This window comes from Chanodichthys erythropterus, chromosome 17, assembly GCF_024489055.1.
Source record: "Chanodichthys erythropterus isolate Z2021 chromosome 17, ASM2448905v1, whole genome shotgun sequence".
In the NCBI taxonomy this organism is placed as follows: domain Eukaryota; kingdom Metazoa; phylum Chordata; class Actinopteri; order Cypriniformes; family Xenocyprididae; genus Chanodichthys; species Chanodichthys erythropterus.
In genome coordinates this window covers 37488886-37512016 of record NC_090237.1, presented here as the reverse complement: position 1 = coordinate 37512016, position 23131 = coordinate 37488886, and the positions used below count along the sequence as shown (strand labels likewise).

At 40.4% G+C, this 23131-nt stretch overlaps 1 protein-coding gene across 1 annotated transcript; it reads left to right on the top strand.

Annotated features, from left to right (window-relative positions):
• The first annotated feature begins 4458 nt into the window (after window positions 1-4458).
• LOC137004249 (olfactory receptor 51I2-like) lies at window positions 4459-5376 on the top strand. The gene has a single exon (XM_067364434.1). The coding sequence runs from the start codon at window positions 4459-4461 to the stop codon at window positions 5374-5376; it is 918 nt and encodes a 305-aa protein (XP_067220535.1).
• The last annotated feature ends 17755 nt before the right edge of the window (window positions 5377-23131 follow it).

Below are 23131 nucleotides of genomic sequence, written 5' to 3'. Positions count from 1 at the left end.
TTTATTCCCCAGATTTTACATATTGTTCCCCTATACTTACACATATTTACTTTATAGGTACACTATAATTACCGAAAGTTACACTGTAAATTCATTGTAATTACACAGTCCTTTCCAGGCTGTTATCTAATGCGTCACCAAATTCGTGATAATTTACTCACCCCCATGTCATGCAAGATGTCCATATCCTTATAGTAGACATCAATTGGCCCCAAATGGTTGAAGGTCAAAATTACAGTTTCAGTGCAGCTTCAAGGGGCTTTATCAAAAAGCGTACGCTGAATGTCCTACACCTTCCCTATTCAACTTATGGTATGAATGCGGCGCCAGCTCTTTTTTTTAGTAAGTTATTAGGGAAGGTGTAGGACATTCAGCATAAGCTTTTTGAAGAATACAGAATTGTGGTCTGGTGGAAGCTCTCGTGATGCGATCATTTGTGTCTATAAAGCATATACATTTTCATTTTTTAAAGAAAATGACTGATTGTTTCGATATATAAGACCCTTCCTCATCTGGGATTATGTAAAACCCTTTGAAGCTGCACTGAAACTGTAATGTTGACCTTTAACCATTTGGGGCCAATTGAAATCCACTATAAGGAGAATAATCTTAAAATGTTTTCATCAAAAACCATAATTTCTTTTCGACTGAAGAAAGAAGGACATGAACATCTTGGATGACTTGGGGGTGAGTAAATGATCAGGACATTTATATTAGAAAGTGGACTAATCCTTTAATGCAGGGGTCAGCAATTAAGTTGTCATCGGGCCAAAAAACATTTTCAGAATGAATAAGCCTTATTCGTGAATAAGCCCATTAAAGGATTAGTCCACTTTTAAATAAACTTTTCCTGATAATTTACTCACCCCCATGTCATCCAAGATGTTCATTTCTTTCTTTTGTCAGTCGAAAGGAAATTAAGGTTTTTGATGAAAACATTCCAGGATTATTCTCCTTATAGTGGACTTCAATGGCCTTCAGACGGTTGAAGGTTAAAATTACAGATTCAAAGGGTTTTAAACGATACCAGACGAGGAATAAGGGACTTATCTAGTGAAATGATCGGTAATTTTCAGAAAAAAATACAACTGTATATGTTTTATAAACACAAAATATTGCCTTGAATGTTCTGGTTTCCGCATTCTTCAAAATGCTTACGCTGTATGTCCTATGCCTTCCCTATTCTACTTACGGAAAAAAACTAAACTGGCACCGTGTTCGTTCCATAAGTAGAATAGGAAAGGCGTAGGAAATACAGCGTAAGTGTTTTGAAGAATGCGGAAACCGGAAGTATGTTCATAAAGCATATACAGTTGTATTTTTTCTGAAAATGACAGATCATTTCGCCAGATAAGTCATACACATTCCTCCTCTGGTATCATTTAAAGCTGCACGGAAACTGTAATTTTGACCTTTAACCGTTTGGAGGCCATTGAAGTCCACTATAAGGAGAATAATCCTGGAATGTTTTCATTAAAAACCTTAATTTCTTTTCGACTGATGAAAGAAAGACATGGACATCTTGAATGACATGGGAGTGAGCAAGTTTTCAGGAAAAGTTTATTTAAAAGTGGACTAATCCTTTAATGGCATGTTTGAGTAATGCTCTTAACGAACTATGTTTTATTTCCTCTTTCCATATTGTGAATAATAAATGTGTATCATTTTCATTTGCTTATTACACAATGGAGTCTAACTTATTGTAATAATTATTTGACGTAGCCTACTTTTACACTCAGAATTATTCCTTGGCATCCTCACGTACTAAACTGTATTTATTTAATCTGTTTGCATGCTGTAGGTACGCTATTGCGTCGTGTACAGAGTGATGTTAACATTTAAAGCGGAACTCAGTAAGATTTGCGAAGCTCCCCCTACAGTTTCCTTCAGTGAATCACACTGTCGTAAATACTCCTAGCGCAGCTCTGGACTACAATGACTACAACGCTCACCAGCGCAGTAGTTTTGCAAATACAGTACAAGAAAGAGGAGGTGGGTAATATGCAAATACAGTACACTCGATGGAGGTGGGTAATTTACAAAATTGTCTTATAAAGTCATAATATATACATTGTTTTTGAATTACCATAAAGCATTTTGTCACTCTCGCGTGAACGTGAACATGAGGCGAGATTGTTTGGGGTCGGCGCAGCTCAACTTGCAAGTGCTGTTTTTTGGCATAGACGTGCCAGAGGGGGTTAGTGCACGCCTCAAACACACCACTACAAGTCTATTAACCATCGTAAGGACTTAGAAAACTATTTATGAAGGTAAAAAAAGTTACTTAGTTCTGCTTTAAGCTCTGGTAAGAGAAAATGGCATGATCAAAGAGTCAAAAGAGGAAAGTTGACAGTAAAAGAAAAGGTTTGAGATGAGCAAATTCTGCGCAGAACCGATCACCGGTGATCACCGCAAGATGCATGCTGGTTAGAAATGTGTCCGAGGGTGGGCCACCTGACTTTGATGTCATGCCGATGTGTGTCAAAAACCTCCGCAAGGGCGAGGTGGCTTCATCGGATTCTGCAGTCGGGTGCAGTTTCTCTCCACTGACTGCGCTGACCAAAAGCATGATGGGAAAAGACTTGCTGACAACACAGCTTAAAGCTTATTGGTTTAAACAAGTGTGATGTATTGATCTGTTTTAAAGTGTTTGATTTTAAAAATCATGTTTTTATGTGTATAAATTATGTGTGAAATTCTAAAACTCTGGGACACTGCGATCTCTCTGTGAGGTATGTGATTGTTGTAATTTATAAAAATATATTAAAAAAAAACAATAATTAGAGTAAAAAAGGAGTGATACACACATCTTTTGAATGGAAATAAATAACAAGTACTTTGGGTGTCTTGTCCATTATGTTTATTTTCATATAAAAGCAACAGAACTTAAATTACATCCAGTTTATCAGCAACACAGCGCGCGAGTGTGAATCCCGCGATATCCGCCTTTGATCTCGTAGGTGTCTGATCCACTATGAGAACAGAGAACTGTCCGTCTTGCCTGCACTTTTTTCACTCCTCCCCTCACTGCAGCCGCCTACTCTCTGCCGAACTTCAGGCGAGGCTAGGCGCTAGGCGAACTTCAGGCAAGCCTATTCTTTGCAAACAGCGACAACTTAGTTGCAGATAAGACACACCGGCTTTGCATTCACAAAACCAGGTAGGATGAACGCATAGTTGTCTTTGAGATGCGCCTCGCCTGAAATGTAGGTGGGAGTAGGCGACTGCAGTGAAGTGGAGTGAAAAAGTGCAGGCAAGACGGACAGTTCTCTGTTCTCAAATATTAGGGGCCGTTCACATGTCGCGTGGAGAGCGCGCCCGCGCCTCTTTGTCCTCCTTTACAAAGCGCTTACGCTCCGTGGCGTCTGTCGTTGCTATGCAACCATGCAACCCTGAACTGTACTCTCCAGACACATTCACTTAAGAACCAGCCACTATCAAAATAATCTGGGCTAATTTTGGACTAAAAGTGTGTTGTAACGCAAGCGTTACTGAAAATGTATCAAGTAAAATATTACTGAAAATTGATTAGTAATGCCTTACACTACTGCATTACAGCAAAAAGTAATACGTTACTGTAATGCATTACTTTTGTAACGCGTTACTCCCAACAATGGTAAGAAGTAACTAGTAACTATAAGTAATTACCTTTTTAAAGTAACGTGCCCAACACTGCTTGTGTCATGAGCGGGACTCCGTAGAAATGGCAGTATAATAGCAGTTTTATTTGGTTTCATTGAGGACATTTTTGCCTTCAAACTCCTACATGTATCTATTTTGTGTACCTATGTAAAATAGATTTATGAAAGAAATGATGCTGAAATATTAAAATTACAATAAAAATACATACTTCTGCCAAAATGGATGCATTTGGCATTGGCACAAAAAAAAAAAAAAAAAAAAAAGAAAAAAAAAAAAAGCAGCGGAGAGGCCTCCTGAGACATGTTGGATGCTATAAGAACACTATGATGACCCACAGTTCTTCTAAAACATGTACAGTGATTTCTCTCACACATTAAATGAGCAACAATGGTCATTTCATGGTGCATCACAGAAGGTATTTCCATTATGTAATGTGTGTTTTAAGGTACAGAAATATTTGCCTGATGTGACATCACACAAGTATTTTGTTAAACCGAATAAACCTGAAGATTATGTATACACAATATATATATATATATATATATATATATATATATATATATATATATATATATATATATATATATCTCTACACAGCACATATTAATCTAAGTTTTTGTGAATATATTCAAAATACACTACTGTTCATTGATAATCCATCAACTAATGCTACTTGATGTAGAAATGTATTATTCATTGTTATAACTCCTATATTATATATAGTTAATAATGCAAAGTGGTAAAGATGTTTAAAAATCATAGAAACTTTGTGTACTTCCTTCTTCAGGTCAATAAAGGAACTCTCCCTAATGCAAAATGGAAAATGGAACATATTTTTACTTCATGTTGTTTGAAAATCTTGGGTACATAAGATATGGTTTCTTCAGTTTAGGATTCATGCTGTACTGTGCTATAATATTATTTAATGTCCTTATAATGCTTGCAATATTTCTGGAAAGGACTTTACACCAGCCCATGTATATTCTTATTTTGTGTTTGTCTGTCAACTCTGTGTTTGGAACTGCTGGCTTTTTCCCAAGAGTACTGACAGACCTGCTATCTGATACACACTCAATCTCTCTTGAAGCATGTTTCTTACAGAGTATTGTCATTTTCATGTATGCTGCAAATGAATATATGATATTAATGATAATGGCATTTGACAGATTTGTTGCAATCTGTAAACCCTTACGATACCACAACATAATTACACCAAGGTTTTTGACTGTTTCAGTAGTTATAAACCTGGCCTATCCAATGATTTTACTTGCTATTAATGGTTTTTTAAGTACAAAACTGAAAATGTGTGGTAACAAATTATTTAAGGTGTACTGCCACAACTATGAAGTAGTCAAGCTTTCTTGCGAAAAAACAATAATTAATAATGTTTTTGGCTTGGTTATATTAATCACAACTACTCTAATACCTTTAAGTTTCATATTATATTCATATGTAAAAATTATTATAATTTGTCAAAGAAGCTCAGCACAGTTCAAGAGCAAAGCGTTTCAAACTTGTATTCCACACATAGTGGTCCTTTTGAATTTCTCAATTGCTATTATTTCTGAGGTCACTTTGAGTCGAATTGTGAATTTAGATCTTCCTACAGGGCTGTCAGTTTTCCTTTCACTGGAGTTTCTTATTATCCCACCCATCCTGAACCCCCTTGTCTATGCTTTAAACCTGCCTGATATTCGCAAAAAAATTATTTGTCTTATAAACCCCTTCAGTTAGTATCATAAGTATGTTCTGTTTTTCCCTTTGTGTCTGCCTGAGTTCCAGTTTGTCTTCTAGATCACGAATCAGTTAATCATTCTGTGCAGGTGTTTTGTGTTAATGATAATTCCCTGCATTTATAAGCCCTGTGTTTCCTTATTGTCCTGTCTCATTAACTCATTGTGGTAGTATTCTGAGTTCTCCTACAATTTCTGTTTATCCATTGTGGATTTAATGAAGACTGCTTTGTGTTATGCTCCTACGTTTTCTGTGAGGGGTAGGATTAGGGGTAGGGTTAGCATAAGGAGATATATAGTTTGTACAATATAAAATAGTTTTGTTTATGGAATGTTCCCATAAAACATGAAAACCAAATGTGTGTCTGTGTGTATACTTTAACCATGTAGCTCTTTATTATATTTACTTTACATACAATATTGTGAAACTGACTGTCCACTGTATGTGCTAAGGTTAGTGTGTCTCCCTGCATTCTGGAAGGAAACAAGAAATGAGCACAAAAATGAATCCAGCTACTTATTTGTTTGTTACAAATTGACACGAGCCTCCCCTTTAAATTATGCAATGCTTTCTTAAAGCTGCATTCCCCCTTTTTTCCTCTTTGTCTTCTGTTTGAAACCTGCGATTGCAGTCATATGTGGAATAGTTATCGTTTCGTGTTGTGCATCGGCACGACTCCTCAGCGGATGAATCTAATCTTTGCTGTCAGTCAATGCACCGGTGTGGATACTGTACTTCAGAATCGCAGATTCTACGTCTTGAAAGTAAGACCAATTTAAGATTTTTCACTGGAAAATATCATCTGAACAAGTAAGTAACATTTCTGCCACTTTTGTTCTGACCAACTGAAGAAAAAAGCATTAGGCCTACGATAAATCGTACTGCAAATGATGATTAAATCTAATGATCACTTAGCTTGGATCACGCCAAACCGTGAAAATTATTATTACTGTTAGACTTTGTTCTCAATGTTAACAACATCAGCATTGCCTATCCCTGACTATCCCTGTGTCTCACTCAGCTCCCTAGCTCCCAAGGTCGTGAATCAGTATATCATGTAAATAAATGAATCTGGCCGATTCCCTGATCAGTGCCCTGACTACTGAAATAGGGGGCTGATTGAGATGCACGCTATGTGTATTTAGTGTATATTAGTGTTACCTGTAGATTTTAATTTCTGTAGTCACTCCACAGTCTAAAGTCTTTTGCTTTTTGACTACAGGTGAATCTCCAGTTGTCACTGATGATTGTCAGTGTCAGATTGACATTTAATTATTTCAGCTGCTTTCACATGATAAAACCGGCTTGCCTGGACTCCTTCCTTTCTGTTTACAGACATGATGTAATGATGCAAAGACGAACTGCTGCATGCTCGAATTTCCCGCTGAAATCCACCAGGTCACTCTTATTATAAAACATTTATTAAAAGCTTACTGTTGTGAATCGAGCTAAGATAGTTTTGAACACTGGCTGGTTATGTACTCAAAAAAATAGATTTTGGATCATTTTTAACCAAAAAAAGTTACGAACTACAGCTTTAAGCCCTCTATGACTATGGTGCTGTTTGCAACAAGCACTGTTAGAAATGAATAAAGAAATTCAGCATTTCTCTCCCACCTATAATGATAGAACAATTTGATTTAAATCATCATCATCATCACCATCATCATCTTGGATATCATCTTCCATTCCTTCCTGATCTCCATGTTTGAGATCGGGAGGGCATAGAAAAACCCTAGCCATTCAGATCTGAATCTGGGCCCAGATAGACGGGAAGTGGAAAGAGCGAGATTGAGATGGGTGATCGATTATAAACACCCGCGGCATTTGTGATCGTTCCCCCAGCTGCAAGGGCAATTTACATCTGCCCTCTCCTCTTCTACTTCCACCTCCATATACATATATATATATATACACATATATACATATATATATATATATATATATATATATATATATATATATATATATATATACAGTGAGGAAAATAAGTATTTGAACACCCTGTTATTTTGCAAGTTCTCCTACTTAGAAATCATGGAGGGGTCTGAAATTGTCATCGTAGGTGCATGTCCACTGTGAGAGACATAATCTAAAAAAAAAAAATCCAGAAATCACAATGTATGATTTTTTAACTATTTATTTATATGATACAACTGCAAATAAGTATTTGAACATCTGTCTATCAGCTAGAATTCTGACCCTCAAAGACCTGTTAGTCTGCCTTTAAAATTTCCACCTCCACTCCATTTATTATCCTAAATTAGATGCACCTGTTTGAGGTCGTTAGCTGCATAAAGACACCTGTCCATCCCATACAATCAGTAAGAATCCAACTACTAACATGGCCAAGACCAAAGAGCTGTCCAAAGACACTAGAGACAAAATTGTACACCTCCACAAGGCTGGAAAGGGCTACGGGAAAATTGCCAAGCAGAAGGGAAGGTTCCCCTGCTTAAACCAGCACATGTCCAGACCCGTCTTAAGTTTGCCAGTGACCATTTGGATGATCCAGAGGAGTCATTGGAGAAAGTCATGTGGTCAGATGAGACCAAAATAAAACTTTTTGGTCATAATTCCACTAAACGTGTTTGGAGGAAGAAGAATGATGAGTACCATCCCAAGAACACCATCCCTAATGTGAAGCATGGGGGTGGTAGCATCATGCTTTGGGGGTGTTTTTCTGCACATGGGACAGGGCGACTGCACTGTATTAAGGAGAGGATGACCGGGGCCATGTATTGCGAGATTTTCGGGAACAACCTCCTTCCCTCAGTTAGAGCATTGAAGATGGGTCGAGGCTGGGTCTTCCAACATGACAATGACCCGAAGCACACAGCCAGGATAACCAAGGAGTGGCTCTGTAAGAAGCATATCAAGGTTCTGGCATGGCCTAGCCAGTCTCCAGACCTAAACCCAGTAGAGAATCTTTGGAGGGAGCTCAAACTCCGTTCTTTTTCAGCGACAGGCCAGAAATCTGACTGATATAGAGAAGATCTGTGTGGAGGAGTGGGCCAAAATCCCTCCTGCAGTGTGTGCAAACCTTGTGAAAAACTACAGGAAACGTTTGACCTCTGTAATTGCAAACAAAGGCTACTGTACCAAATATTAACATTGATTTTCTCAGGTGTTCAAATACTTATTTGCAGCTGTATCATACAAATAAATAGTTTAAAAATCATACATTGTGATTTCTGGATTTTTTTTTTTTTTTGATTATGTCTCTCACAGTGGACATGCACCTACGATGACAACTTCAGACCCCTCCATGATTTCTAAGTGGGAGAACTTGCAAAATAGCAGGGTGTTCAAATACTTATTTTCCTCACTGTATATATATTATATATATATATATATTCACGTAACATGCTCAGATGATTCTTACAGTCAAACTGATGGCTGGGCCCATGGTGATTATTTTTCTGATGGCCCGCTTTTCCGGTTTGATAATGAGAGGCTCTTTTAGGCTTAAAAGAACCCTAGATTCCATACTTTCATGTGGAAAATGAGCAGTCTTCCATCTTTGAGCCGCAGGAAGGTAAGCTGGGTCTATATTTTGTGTTTGAAATATGTTGACCTTGTTTTCCCTGTATAGTTTTCCTGAACATGTAGACAGCCAGGAGGTCAGGGGCCTGTTTCAGAAAGGAGGTTAATTGAAAACTCTGAGTATGTTAACCCTGAAATGAGGGAAATGTCTGGGTTACTATTGTAACCCCTGTTCCCAGAAGGAGGGAATGGAGACATTACGTCGATACTGATGTAATGGGGTCTCGCCTGGGAGCCCAATCACCTCCAAGGATACAAACCAAGCCGATGGGAATTGGCCAGTGAGATTTACATGCGGGACAACACCCCCGGCATCCGGGTATAAATAGGGCTGGCATACTCATCTTTGTTATCTGGTCGCTCAGCGGTGACTCAGAGCTATGGCAGGGGAACCTAGACGTTCCTATTCAGTCAGTCACTTTCAACGTTACGTCGATACTGACGTAATGGGGTCCCGTGGAAAACGCCATAGCAACTGAACCATGTTACGAGTGTTAGGGAGGCAGATGCTGGCAGGCCGTCTTCCATACCAGTGGGATGGAGAGGACAGAGCATTACAATGGAGAGGTCGAAGCTGCTGTTCCTTACCCACAGGGAAGAGTGCTTCGGAACTCAATTCCCACGTTTTTCAGCCATGACCAAAACGCCAGGAAAGTGTTCCCCGAGGAGGGGAAAGCTACGGAGACCACACCCAGCCCGAAGGGAGGTAATGTGTGGAAAACACATATGGACTGGCCTGAGGACAGTAACACATATGGAAAATCTCTGATGTAGGTCCTACCTTCTGGGAGGAACATACTAGCAATCAGAGATAGGGCAAAACGAAGCCACCCAGGGAAAGACATGGGTTTACCATCAGGGAAACCGTACCGTGGACAAACGCATATGGGATTACCTGGGGGGAATCACAACATATGGGCATCTAGCCCAGTACAAGGCTATCGGGACCAAACGGGCATACACACGAGTACTGGGCCTAGCGCCGGACGCCACCGCCGCGTCCGGCTGCCGCATGATGCAGGAGGAACTCCACAGGGTTCACAGTTACGGGGAACTGAACTGAGGGAAATGGCACAGCAAGCGGACACCCATGGCTATCTATGAGTAAACAGCACAGGGGTGGACACCGGTTCCACTTGGAGATTGTAATATCTCGTGAATGTATTCGGTGTCGCCCAGCCTGCAGCTCTGCAAATGTCTGCAACAGAGGCACCATGCACCAATGCCCAGGCTTGCCTTGCGACTGGTACGCCAAGGCAATGGCATCCACTATCCAGTGGGCCAACCTCTGTTTGGAGACAGCCTCTCCCTTCTGCTGACCTCCAAAACAGACAAAGAGCTGCTCAGAGCTTCTGAAGCTCTGCGTGCGGTCCACATAAACGCACAGGGCACGAACGGGACACAGCAACACAAGGGCTGGGTCTGCCTTCTCTGGGGGCAGTGCTTGCAAGTTCACCATCTGGTCCCGGAAGGGAGTGGTGGGAACTTTGGGCACATATCCAGGCCAGGGTCTCAGGAGAACGTGAGAGGTGTCCAGCCCAAATTCCAGGCACGAATTGCTGACTGAAAATGCTTGCAGGTCCCCAACCCCCTTGAAGGAGGCGAGCGCGGTCAGGAGCACTGTCTTGAGAAACAGATGTTTCAGCTCAGCTGACTCAAGGGGCTCGAAGGGAGCTCTCCGTAGGACCGAGAGGATGACAGAGAGGTCCCAGGAGGGAATGAGGCAAGGCCTAGGGGGATTTAACCTCCTGGCGCCTATGAGGAACCTGATGAACAGGTCGTGTTTTCCTAGTGACTTGCCATTGAGCACATCGTGATGCGCTGCAATGGCGGCCACATAGACCTTCAGGGTTGAAGGGGACAGTCTCCGTTCCAGACCCTCTTGAAGGAAGGAAAGCACAGCACTGACCTGGCATTTCCAGAAGCCGCCTGTCCAGTGGCGGAGTAAACCTTGGCAGCGAGAGCGGCTGTGGTCTTACCCGCCTTTGACGGGAGACACGGATGATTCCGCCAGGTGGCCGCGGACTGCACGTTCCACCTGTGGAATGTCTACGTACCCCTTGGCGGCCCCGACATCGAGGGTGGTGAAAGTGGAGGAGGCAAAAGACCACTGTCTGGCAGTATGAGTTGCCATCCAAGTCTTCTGGAGCTCCTCATGCACCTCCGGGAAGAAAGGCACTGGGGCGGAACCCAGAAACCAGTCATCCAACCGCGAGTGCTCGGGACATGGTGGAGGGTTCCACACAAGGCCGATGCCCGCGACAGGCCGGGCAAGCGTGGCCATCAGCTCAGAGTCCACCTCCGACTGAGCAACCGTCCCAGAAGGCGGACTCTCTGAGTCGTCGTCGCTCTCTGAACCATTCAGCCCACTCCCCGATGCAGTGATTGACATCTGATCCTCCTCCGGAGCGCCGAAAGTGACGCGGGGCACCCCTGTGGAGGGCCCCACGACAGCAGGTGGCAGCTCGATGGCACATGGTGTTGTGGAGGAGTGGGAGGTTCGTGGGGGCAGACCCGACGAAGTGGCTCCCACTGTAATCCTCAGATCTTCCAGAGCACTAACCGGACCGGCGGCCGCTACAGCCGCCGGTGCTGGGGTAGTGACAGAGGGGACCCTCACTTCTGTGTTAAAGAAGGAGAGTCGCGATCTCAACAACAACATGGACATGCCCTCGCAGTGAGGACATGTGCCATCCACGAGCGCTGACTCAGCATGCGGTCACCCAGACACGTGAGACAGTGGTAGTGGCCATCAGAGGAGGTCAGGAAACGACCACATCCAGAAACACACAGACGAAAAGACATCTTGAAAAAGACGCTGATCACCGTGCTTCCTCTTTTAGTACACCTCACCAGCCGAAGCACACAGGGATGAATGCAGCACCGTCCTGTGCACAGCGCGCCGTCACACTCACCACTGAGCGTGCCTTCCCAACCAGCTGGAGAGACTCGAGCAGCCACCAGAGAACAGACAGTTAAGCAATTAAAATTACTGTTTTTAGGATCCAGTCCTTAGCAAGTAAAATTGCCGTTTGCTCTCTCAATCCGAATTCACTCTTTTAGGAGGTGAAAGGAAGATCAGCCTATCGGCTCCGAAGCAAAAGTATGAATGAAGGTGAGTATGCCAGCCCTATTTATACCTGGATGCCCAGCATGTAAATCTCACTGGCCAATTCCCATTGGCTTGTTTTGTATCCTTGGAGGTGATTGGGCTCCCAGGTGAGACCCCATTACGTCAGTATCGACATAACGTCGAATGTGACTGAGTGAATGGGAACTCTGCGTTTTCTGTTTCAGAATAGGAAGTATGTCAAACCCGAGAAAGCAGGGTAAGTCAAGCCTGTTTCTGAAAGAGAGGTAACTTATACTCAGAGTCAGTTACTATGGTAACTTACTCTGTGAACCTAACCTGGTCGGCAGCAGGTTTTCTTTGGTAAACCCAGAGTTTCCTTCGGTCTCCTCCCCCTTTTTAAAGCGAAAGTGATGTTTAAATAGTTAACTCATTCATTAACACTGCAAAAATTAGTATTTTTCATCCTATTTCAAGTACAAATATCTAAAAATTATTTTAAAAAGTATTATTAAAATTAAGAAAATTATATAAGATATTTAGTCTTGTTTCCTCGGGGGATCGAATTTACTCAAGTAAAATTTTCAATATCTGCCAGTGTGGTAATAAAAATAATCTTAATACACTTCCATAATGTACTTAAAGTGCTCTATTTCCGTGCACTTACTTGGTACTTAATGTACTAAAAGCTCTTCTTTAGTATTACTTCATATAATCATAATAACATATAAGTGCACTCAACTGTGCTATTTTGAGACACCATGAATTTGAACTAAAATAATGTTGGAAATCTCAGAAGCATAGACCAGGAGACTTTGGGATCTCTTGAAGCAGAAGTTACTGTTTATTGAGAAACACGCTGTGTGTCACTGCGGTCATCCAAAATCTAACTAAAGCAGTGACTTGGTAGTTCATATACATTCAAGGGGGAGGGATACATAGAGTAGAGGTGTGGACAATCTAAACAAAGGATGCAAATGCAGTACAGGAATCAGATAATTGCTTACATTTCCCAGCCATGATCTAATCAGCATAACTGTGTCATTCAAATGCATAGGTGCTAATCCAATCAGTCTGGCAGTATCACCTATACCTTTACATTATCATAGAGACAAAAGCACTGCTGTATCTTGAGCTTGTCCTGCCAAATGGTCAGGATGTAGGATCTGCAGATTTTAAACAGATTCTTAAATTTGTAATTCCACAGTTCCCCCTTTGAGAGTTCTAATAACTCTCACATAATACAAATTTAAACCTTCTTAAATCCCTTCTATAACATATGTTTGTTAACATAAGTTCCATCTTCCAGTCATGCAACTTGTAACAGTTACAGGCACATACATCTTATTCTGTGTCATGTCCAACATTTACATAAGTGTTGTTCTTTAACTTGAGTATACTGTTGACACACATATACAACGCAGGGTGGTAACATGTTGTATTAACTACATGATGACACAGAAAAACCATGTAGCATAAGCGTAGAAGTCCTAAAAGTCCATGGTGCCTGAATAGCTGTGGAGTCTGTTCCCTGTAGAGTCCATTTCCATGTTTGTCCCAAGATGATTCTTTGTCGTTGTGCAACTCCAAGTTGCTCAGATGACTCTGTCATCATGAAGGTTGTTCATGGTTATCTGAGGTGATGCTTTACACCAGGTGTTGCTTGAGACGTCATGGCATATACACATACCTGCACACAAGAAAACAAAGAAAAAGCAGACCAGCAGTATTCATGCATAGACTTTAGTACGTTACACCTCTGATGATCCTATAGTTTTTCTGTCTAACTCTGATCATCATAAACTTCTAGTGATCGTATAGTGGTTTTGTTCTTCTTTTTCTTAACCTAGTCCTAATCAATTTGACACCTATAGACAGTAAGGTGGGGATAAACTGAGAGAGGGGGAAACCTATGAGGAAGTCTTCACCACAGGGTTTAGCCCCCGAGGCCTTATGCACTTCGGTTCTTCCCTGGGCTCCTCACTGGTCTGTGTGTCCTATTCTCTCCCTGTAGTTAGTTTCCAAATTTAAGGTGCTACATCTCCATCTTCCATTGAAACATCAGTCATAGCAGACATCATAACCCATTGAGGATGGACAAGTGAATGGAGTGTGCTGTAGCATAACATTTAAGGCTGTGAGTGTACTTAACCTGTGTCCCCAAATGGTGGAAGTGATAGTCAACTTTCTTTTGTTCAGAATGAGTCTTTAAGCTTTCTTGTAAATGACTGGGGAAATTAAGCACTCACAGCCCAAATGGTTAGCATGTCAGCAAGCTGCTGCTCCAAGAGTTTGGAGAAGAGGGGAGGGGCAGTTTCAGTGTAGCAAGTAGACTGAGTAGGAGCTGAGTAAAGCTGTTCATTTCTTTTAATTAATGTCTTTTTGTTTTTCCTACACTCTTTCATCCAATGTCCAGGTTTACCACAGTAATGACATCTGCCTTCTCTCTTAGGACATTTACGTTTCTGTCGATTCTCTGTGTTGACCTTAAAGGATGCTGCTGCAATCTTTACTCTTGTCTTGACATCTGAGTCTCTTTCCCAAATAGCTAACCTATCCAAGTTGTTTTGCAGGGTTCCATTGGACCATGTGAGGTCTAAGAAAGGCAATGCATTTCTGTATTCTGATGAAAGCCCATCAAACCACATGCGGACCAGTGGTCCATTATCCTCTAACACCTTCTCTGGAGTGTCAACTATTCCACTGTATGCTGCCGCTGACTGACAAAATCTTTCAGTGTACTCACTTACAGTTTTATCCTTCTTCTGTACACAACTAGTGATCTTTGACCAGTCTACCTTTGGTCCAACAAGGTTCTGTAACACTCTCAGAACTCCTTCTCTCAATTCGCCTTTGCTGGAATGCTGAAACTCAGAATTATTTACAGCACTTTCAAAATCATTGAATTCTGACTCTTTCAGGATTTGTGACATTAGCTGTGTGACTTCAGCTAGGGACATATCATAGAGCTTCATTTTTCTGGACAACTCTGTCCTAAACTCAGAAAAATTTCTATGCACTGATGGCAAATTCTCAGCAATTCTTTCTATGTCTTCAGGACCTATAGAGGTACTGACTGCTTGTAACTGCAGTATGGGGGTTACAGATGGAACTGTGTCAACCCCTTTTGCCCTACTCTGAGCCTTTTGTCTCGCTCCACACACTTCAACTGCATTTACATCTTTATCCATGAATCCAGTATTGCTATTGCCCTCTAGTCTACAGAAAGACTGTAAGTCAGGATAGCTTTCATCTGACTGTTGCTCTTTTGAGTCACATTTGGTTGAGGCTTTGTTAAGGCCCAACTTCTGAGTGAGACGAGACACTCTAGTGTGCAACTGTTTGTTCTGCTCTTCTAACTTAGCAATATGTTGGATTTGTTCTTGTGCAATGGATAGAGTAAATTCTCTGTGGCAGCAGATAATGCCCTTCATATTTTTCTTCCGAATACAAGCACCAAGTACCTTTTTGCATTCTTCAATGGACCAAACTTTTTCTGGATGAATTCCAAATTTCTTTGTCAAATCCAATCTGACTGACTCAGTCACTATTGAGTCCATGTGCTTTCCTAACAATGATCTGAACTCACTATCTGTCCATAAAGGAGTAGCTAGTCCACCTTTCTCAGTTGTTGGAATTAGTCTAGCGTTCTTTCTCAACATTTTGTAATGTCTTTCTGGCACAACAATACACTTCAACACTTCCCTGACAGAGCAGAGGTTAACCTAGTTAATACACATCGTAATGTATTCAACCTTCTCTGGTGAGCAGAGTAGAACCAACTTGCTAACACACTGTAACATTTGTAACCTTCCCTGAATTAACAGAGGATGAACCTTCTTCTCTAGCAAAGTAAAGGATGGCTATTCTGTTAACACCCCATCTTCCCTGATAAAACAGAGGACAACACAAATTATTAGCACTTTACACTAATTCTTCCCTGCCTGAACAGAGGATACCTAATTATTAGCATGTGATGCTAAACTTCCCTGCCTAAACAGAGGATAAACTTCATCTCTAAAAGAACATTTTTAACCAACTTAGTTAACCAAACCCTACAGCTGTCTGTTAACTCTTCTCTGACGGCGCAGAGGATAACACATTAGTACTGGTCTTAATGGTTCTTTTGGATAGAGTATCACTCACCAACCCTTGGGTGAACAGGAAAATTCAGCCTGGATCTTCCTTTGGATCAGATCTTTGTTGTGCTTGAAGTTTCAATCTGGATTGAGATGAGAAGCTCTATCCGGGTCACGGCACCAAAACTGTTGGAAATCTCAGAAGCATAGACCAGGAGACTTTGGGATCTCTTGAAGCAGAAGTTACTCTTTATTGAGAAACACGCTGTGTGTCGCTGCGGTCATCCAAAATCTAACTAAAGCAGTGACTTGGTAGTTCATATACATTCAAGGGGGAGGGATACATAGAGTAGAGGTGTGGACAATCTAAACAAAGGATGCAAATGCAGTACAGGAATCAGATCATTGCTTACATTTCCCAGCCATGATCTAATCAGCATAACTGTGTCATTCAAATGCATAGGTGCTAATCCAATCAGTCTGGCAGTATCACCTATACCTTTACATTATCATAGAGACAAAAGCACTGCTGTATCTTGAGCTTGTCCTGCCAAATGGTCAGGATGTAGGATCTGCAGATTTTAAACAGATTCTTAAATTTGTAATTCCACAGTGCTTTCAACATACTATCTCTGTATTAGGCAAGGCAAGGCAATTTTATTTGTATAGCACATTTTATACACAATGGTAATTCAAAGTGCTTTATATAAAAAAGAATAATAAAAATAGAACATAAGGAATACAAATAACAGTAAAAACAGAGAATTTTGCTACCTGGATGGAAGAGCTAGGAAGTCTCAGGGAGTTTGTTGTTGTTGTCCATCAGAGTGGATCTAAACGGATCTATCCATCAGAGCGGATCAATCCATCAGAGCGGATCAGAATGGATCTTCCTCACAGGACAGGACTGCTACCTGTTAAGGCACTTCAAACTGATAAACACAGTTTCAATCTCCCCTTTTGCCAAGACACCTCAAACTGTACCACACAGCCCTAATCCCCCTTCCGGAGATATATTATCTATGCAACGCAGTTCAAATTGCCCCTTTGGAAATCCCCCCCTTTGGTAAGTGTCCTGACTGTAATCCAGAGATATCTTAAAAATCTTTAAAAAATTTATTTAGTTACCACTTGTAGTACACTTGAACCCATCTTTCAAACACTTTTAAAATAGACTTATGTATTTCAAATATAAGATTAATATATTATGAATATATACAAAATGTATTTATAATAAATTGCCTACAACATTACAAATACATTTTTTTATATATTTATCATATATTATTCTTATATTTTAAATAATTCATAAGTGTTTTTCCTATGTCTGATGAGTACATTTAAAGGTGTATGAAAGATGGGTTCAAATGTACTCCAAGTGGTAACTAAATAAAATTTTTTAATAAAGAGATAGTATGTTAAAAGCACATTTTAGTTCAAATGTATGGTGTCTCAAAATGGCACAGTTGAGTACACTTAGATGTTCTTAAGATTATCTTAAGAAGTACTAAAGTACAGCCTTTAGTATATTAAGTACAAAATAAGTGCACGAAAATAGAGCACTTTAAGTATATTATGGAAGTGTACTAAGTGTACTAAAATAAAGTGTATTCTACTGCACTTATTTTTTCACCTGAGGGAAAATGTACTTATAGCTAGTACATTAGTAATATATTTGTAAAAAATCAAAAGTGTATAAAAGTGTACTAAGATAAACTAATTTTAAAGCATTGAAAACACACTTTTAAAAAATACACAAATAAAACTCCTCTGTATATTTTTGTGGTAGTATACTTTATTTCATTGCACTACAAATCAATTTAATTAGTTTTGGTATTTAGTATACTTTTCCAAGTGCAGTGAAGTACTACTGAAGTACAGATATACATTGAATTAGTGTATTTATAGTGTATAACTTTGACACTTTTATTTAGCACCAAAATAAAGAATGTACTACAAATGTACTTGCTTGTATTTAAGTATTTTTCTAATGCACTCAAGTATACTTTTTTTTTTCTTTTTTTCTCCTGGGTATTACTAAGTGCAAATTTACAGTAGCTCCGCCCACCAATGTAACACCAGGTTAAAACTGAACCATGTTCTAGTGGTTGCAGTGGTGTAGGCACTGTGCGGAGAATTGACTTGTGATGTGATTGACTGGGTTCGAATCCGCCTTTTGCCAAGCTCACCATTTTCCCTTTTCCTATCACATATCACATCAGAAAGGCATTTATTTTCAATAAAAATGAAGAAAATTTTCACAATTTTCTTGCACGCGCTTAACTCCGAGTCAACCTATTCAGAGTCGACTGAACTAACTCAATTCAGTTGTTCTGAAACTGAAAAAGTAAGGGTTTTTGGGCAAACTGAAGTTTGTTAGGTTGGCTAGAATGATATTTGTGCAGGTCACAAAATGGCCGCCTCTTAGCCACCATTTTATAGACTAGCTTCTTCTCTGGTTTTAGCTAGAGTAAGTTTGAGTTAGCATTCGTCACTTCAGTTAGATCTATGTCTAGTGTCTGCATCTCGGTCGCCTGACATTGTTTGCTTGATGAGCTTCACTTTATTTATTTTCCTCTTCTTCAGTGGAGTTCAGAGGTGAAGCCCAGGGATTTCTATGCTGCTTGTGGGCTTGCAGGCCTATAGCTTAGCGGCCTATGCTAGGACTAGGATTAGGTGTTTATCATTATAAATCACTCTTTATATTACTATCCCTTGTTAGGTTGTATAGCTCCTAGTTCTGGCCTCCTCCTGAGCGAGTTGTTAGGCCATATGCCCATTTTCCCCTTGTTAATAGTGTAGGTTCAATGACTGAAGTTAAGAGCTAAGGCTGTTGTGAGCCTCCCTGATGCTGTTGTTTCAGATGGTAGGCCCTTATCTTTGCATAGATAAGTTTATGCTTTGTATGCTAGGCCCCACTTTCTAGAACCTCATTGATGCTATGAATTTGACTTTCCCCTGAGCCCCTTGAATTAACATTCAAGTTTGAGGTTATGGTGCTAGCTTATTTAGCTCCTGTTCTCTAGGGTTCAGTACAGATGTTTTTCTCTTTGTTGAGAGCATTTATCCTTTTCAGGATAGCATGTATAATATCAAAGCATTATGTTTGCTTTGGGTTCTAGTTTTTGCCCTACATGTATGTGAGCTTTACTCCTAGTGTTGCCAAAGGTTAGCACCTGTTCTCATAATAGTAGGCTTGTGTTTAGCCTCTGTTTAAGAGCATGGTGACTATTTGTACTCCCCATTTAGGGTTTAGTGTTTCACTGAGTGCATCACCTGATGGATTTCACACTCAGGTTGAGTGTAGGGAACCTCATGTTCAGTTTAGTTCTGTTAGGTCCCTTTGGTTTGATCACTGCCACAACTGCTATATTGCATATACTGTAGGAGTTGTAGGCTCTATCAGTTTGAGCCTCCTTCTAGTATGGTAGCTTGTGTTTTACAAGCATTGGTGGTAGATGTTCATGAGTTTTGCTTACTTAATTTAGCACTGCCACAGGTTTATGCCCGTTTCTGTTTGAGGTAGTAGGCCTTTTTAGGCCTCCTTTAGACCATGGTAGCATGTTGTTGTTCCCCCTGTAATGGTATTTGGTACATTGCCTGTGGGACTGTATAGACTTAGCTCAGGTTGTGTTAAGCTAGTTACCCACAACTGTTTTTTGGGTTTAGAGCTGGTCCCCTTTGAACTTGGTCCCGTTATAAGCTAGTGCCACGTGTTGTTTGGAGTTGTAGGCCCTGCTAAGGCCTCCTTTCAAATGTCATGTTGGCACAGTTCTGTGCTGATTTTGTTCCATCACCGCCATTGGCCACACCCGTCTCTGCTAGGAGTAGTCCTTCTGTGAGGCCTCTCTCAGAGTATTGTGGCAGAGTGTGTACTTCTCTTGTTTAAAGAGTAAAAGGTGTTTTACTGAGTGCATGGCCTAATGGCTTGTGTGGACATAATAATCACTAGCTAATGTCATGTGTCTGCGAGTTGTAGGCCTTCTGGGCCTCCTGTTAAGCATGCTGGCATAAATTTTTCATACTCCTCTCAGTTAGAGACTAAAGTTTAATGTTGGTTTCCTTTAGCTCTAGTTGAGATAAATAACTACCTCATGAGTAGGTTGGTTCTATTTTGCTCCTAGAACTTTAGTGGCCACTAGCTAATGCCACGTTTACAAGTAGTAGGCCTTCGGGGCCTCCTTTGAGAGCATGTTAGTGTAGGTAATGTGTACTCCTCTCGCTTAGAGATTTAAAAGGTTTTTTACTGAGTACACTGCTGGGTGGCCATGGCCCCAGGTTGAATTGATTTAGTGAACCTCTCTGTAGTTCGGTTGTTGTCCTCCCTGGAGATTGAAACACTGCCACACGCTGACGCCGCGTGTCTGTCTGAAGTTGTAGGCCCGCTTTTTGGGCCTCCTTCAGATCATGATGGCGTATGTTGAACTCCTCTTGCTTTAAAGAGTAAAATGTGCTTTTACAGAGTATCTGCTTGTTGGATTGTGTTAGGTAGACTGTTGTGTGGGCACTCTACAGTCTTATCTGCTGTTACTTTCATGTGGTAGATTCTTGCTCCCAGCAAGATAGATGTTCAAGGTGTGTGGCCTTGAAAGGACGTCCTTGGATTTTTCCCACTCCCACTTCTGGGGTTGTGACTTAAGCAGAATAACATGTATGAGTTTCTACTCCATGTACAACTATTGTCATGTTGTAGGCCCCTCTCTGGCCTCCATGATTATGTGCCTACAGTATTGTCTATCTGTTAGGTTGAGCTTTGTACCCCCCTACTAGGGTTGCTTTATAGTGCTTAGCTCCCTAAGCTGGTCATTGGTTGAAGGCTTCCATGAGGCCTCCCGTTTGAGAACCAGACCTCAGGTTGGTTTGTGCTCCTTTTATCAGGGTTTCTTAGCGCACACACTCAGGATGTCTTCTCTGAAGAACGCGTTGTTGAGACTCTGTATTCAGACAGGGTTGGCCAAAGAATAGGTTTGTCCTTTGTCGGACCAGGTAGGCCTCCCCTAATGGACAACGGCAGTTTACACTTTCTTCGTAACTTCAATACGGAAGGCGGTCTGGTGGAAGCTAGATAAGCTATGTACACTTGCAGAAGTTTTGGAGAAGTTTTGACATCTTTCTTTCTTTCTGTTTATTTATATAGCACAATTTAAAAGGCAATCGAGGTTGCGCCAAAGTGCTTTACATAGGAGAATAAAAACATACATCGACAACATAAAACACCACATCAAAAAAAAAAAAAAAAAAAAAAAAACATCTAGTTATTATATGCTACCTCCATTAGGTGTGCTTTCAACAATTTCTTAAATATTGCTAAAGATTTAGCGGACCTAATCGACAGGGGTAGGCCGTTCCAGAGTCTTGGCCCTATTACAGCGAAAGCCCGATCGCCTTTAAATAGGCACCTTGTTCTAGGCACTACAAGTAAATTTTGGTTCTCTGATCGTAGTGTTCTGGGAGGATTGTATGGGATTAAAAGGTTTGCTAAGTATGACGGTGCCTGATTAGTTAAGGATTTAAACACGAACAATAAAATTTTGTATTTGATTCTAAAACGGACCGGAAACCAATTTAAGGAAACCAACACAGGGGTAAATGGTTCCTATTTCTTCACCTTCTTTAGTAACCTTGCCGCAGCATTTTGTACCGATTGTAGACGGGACAAAGATGTGGCAGTAATGCCAGAGTACAGAGAATTACAGAAATCTAAACGTGATAAAATAAAGGCATGAATTACTCTTTCAAGGTCAGAGTTTGTTAAGAATTGTTTTACTTTAGTTAAAAGATGCAAATTATAAAAACATGCCCGTACCACTGAGTTAATTTGCTTATCTAATTTTAGGTTATTATCAATTAGGAAACCTAAATCTTTTACTGCTGTTTTCAAATGTGGCGCCAATGGGCTCGAATCTAATAGGCCTACATTTCTTGTCGAGTTCTTTAAGTGGCTAAAAACTATAACCTCTGTCTTTTCCTCATTCAGCATTAAAAAACATTTTGCCATCCAATTTTTTTATGTCCTTTAAACATTCTAGAAATAACTCAACTGAATTTGTGGAATGTCTAATTGGTAAATACATCTGTGTGTCGTCGGCATAAAAATTGAATGAGACTCCATATTTTCTAAAAATAGGAGAAAGGATAGAACCTTGCAGGACCCCCCAAGGAAGATGTTCTAAATATTATTATTATAGTTAACCGAGAAACATCTGTCACTCAAATAGGACTGAAACCATTTCAAAACTGTGCCCTTTAGCCCCACTAAATGTTCAAGACGGGAGATGAGGATGTTGTGGTCTATCATGTCAAAAGCTGCACTCAGATCGAGTAACACCAAAACAACATCATCTCCTTCATCTAAGGCCAGGAAGATATCATTAAGCACTTTCAATAATACCGTCTCAGTGCTGTGGGCTGATTTGAACCCCGATTGAAACCTTTCTCCTATATAATTTTCATTTAGAAATGAGAGTAACTGTTGCAATACAACTTTTTCTAAAATTTTTGAGGCGAAGCACAATTGTGAGATTGGTCTATAATTCCGCATTTCATCCTGAGCTAAATTTTGTCTCTTTTGGCGAGGTATCACCGCAGCATGTTTGAACTCTAGTGGACATATCCCCTTAGATAAACTTTTATTAACCAAATGCGCTAAACTCAGAGATAGACAGTCAAAGGTCTGCTTTAACAAACGACTGGGTATACAATCGATAGTACAGAATGTTGGTTTCATTTTTTGTGCAACATCCTGCAGCATAGTCGGAGTAATAGGCTCAAAAACCCTTAGTTCAACATTGCAAGAAGGATCGTCAAATAAATCGGTTTTCACCATAGGAATCTGCGCTCGCTGAACAGCAATCTTTTGGCTAAAGAAATTTAAGAAGTCCTCACATGAAATAAACGAGCACTTTTGACACATCTTACTCAGAGGTTGAGTTACCGAATTTATAATAGAAAATAAGAGCTTCAGATTATTAGTGTTTGCCCTGATAATATTAGAGAAATAAGTATTTTTTGCATTTTTTACTGCCCTTTGATAACTAAATAGATAGTTTCTAAGGATATC

Bases quoted from the DNA above. Each gene is read 5' to 3' on its own strand.
- LOC137004249 (XM_067364434.1), top strand. From the start codon at position 4,459: ATGGAAAATGGAACATATTTTTACTTCATGTTGTTTGAAAATCTTGGG.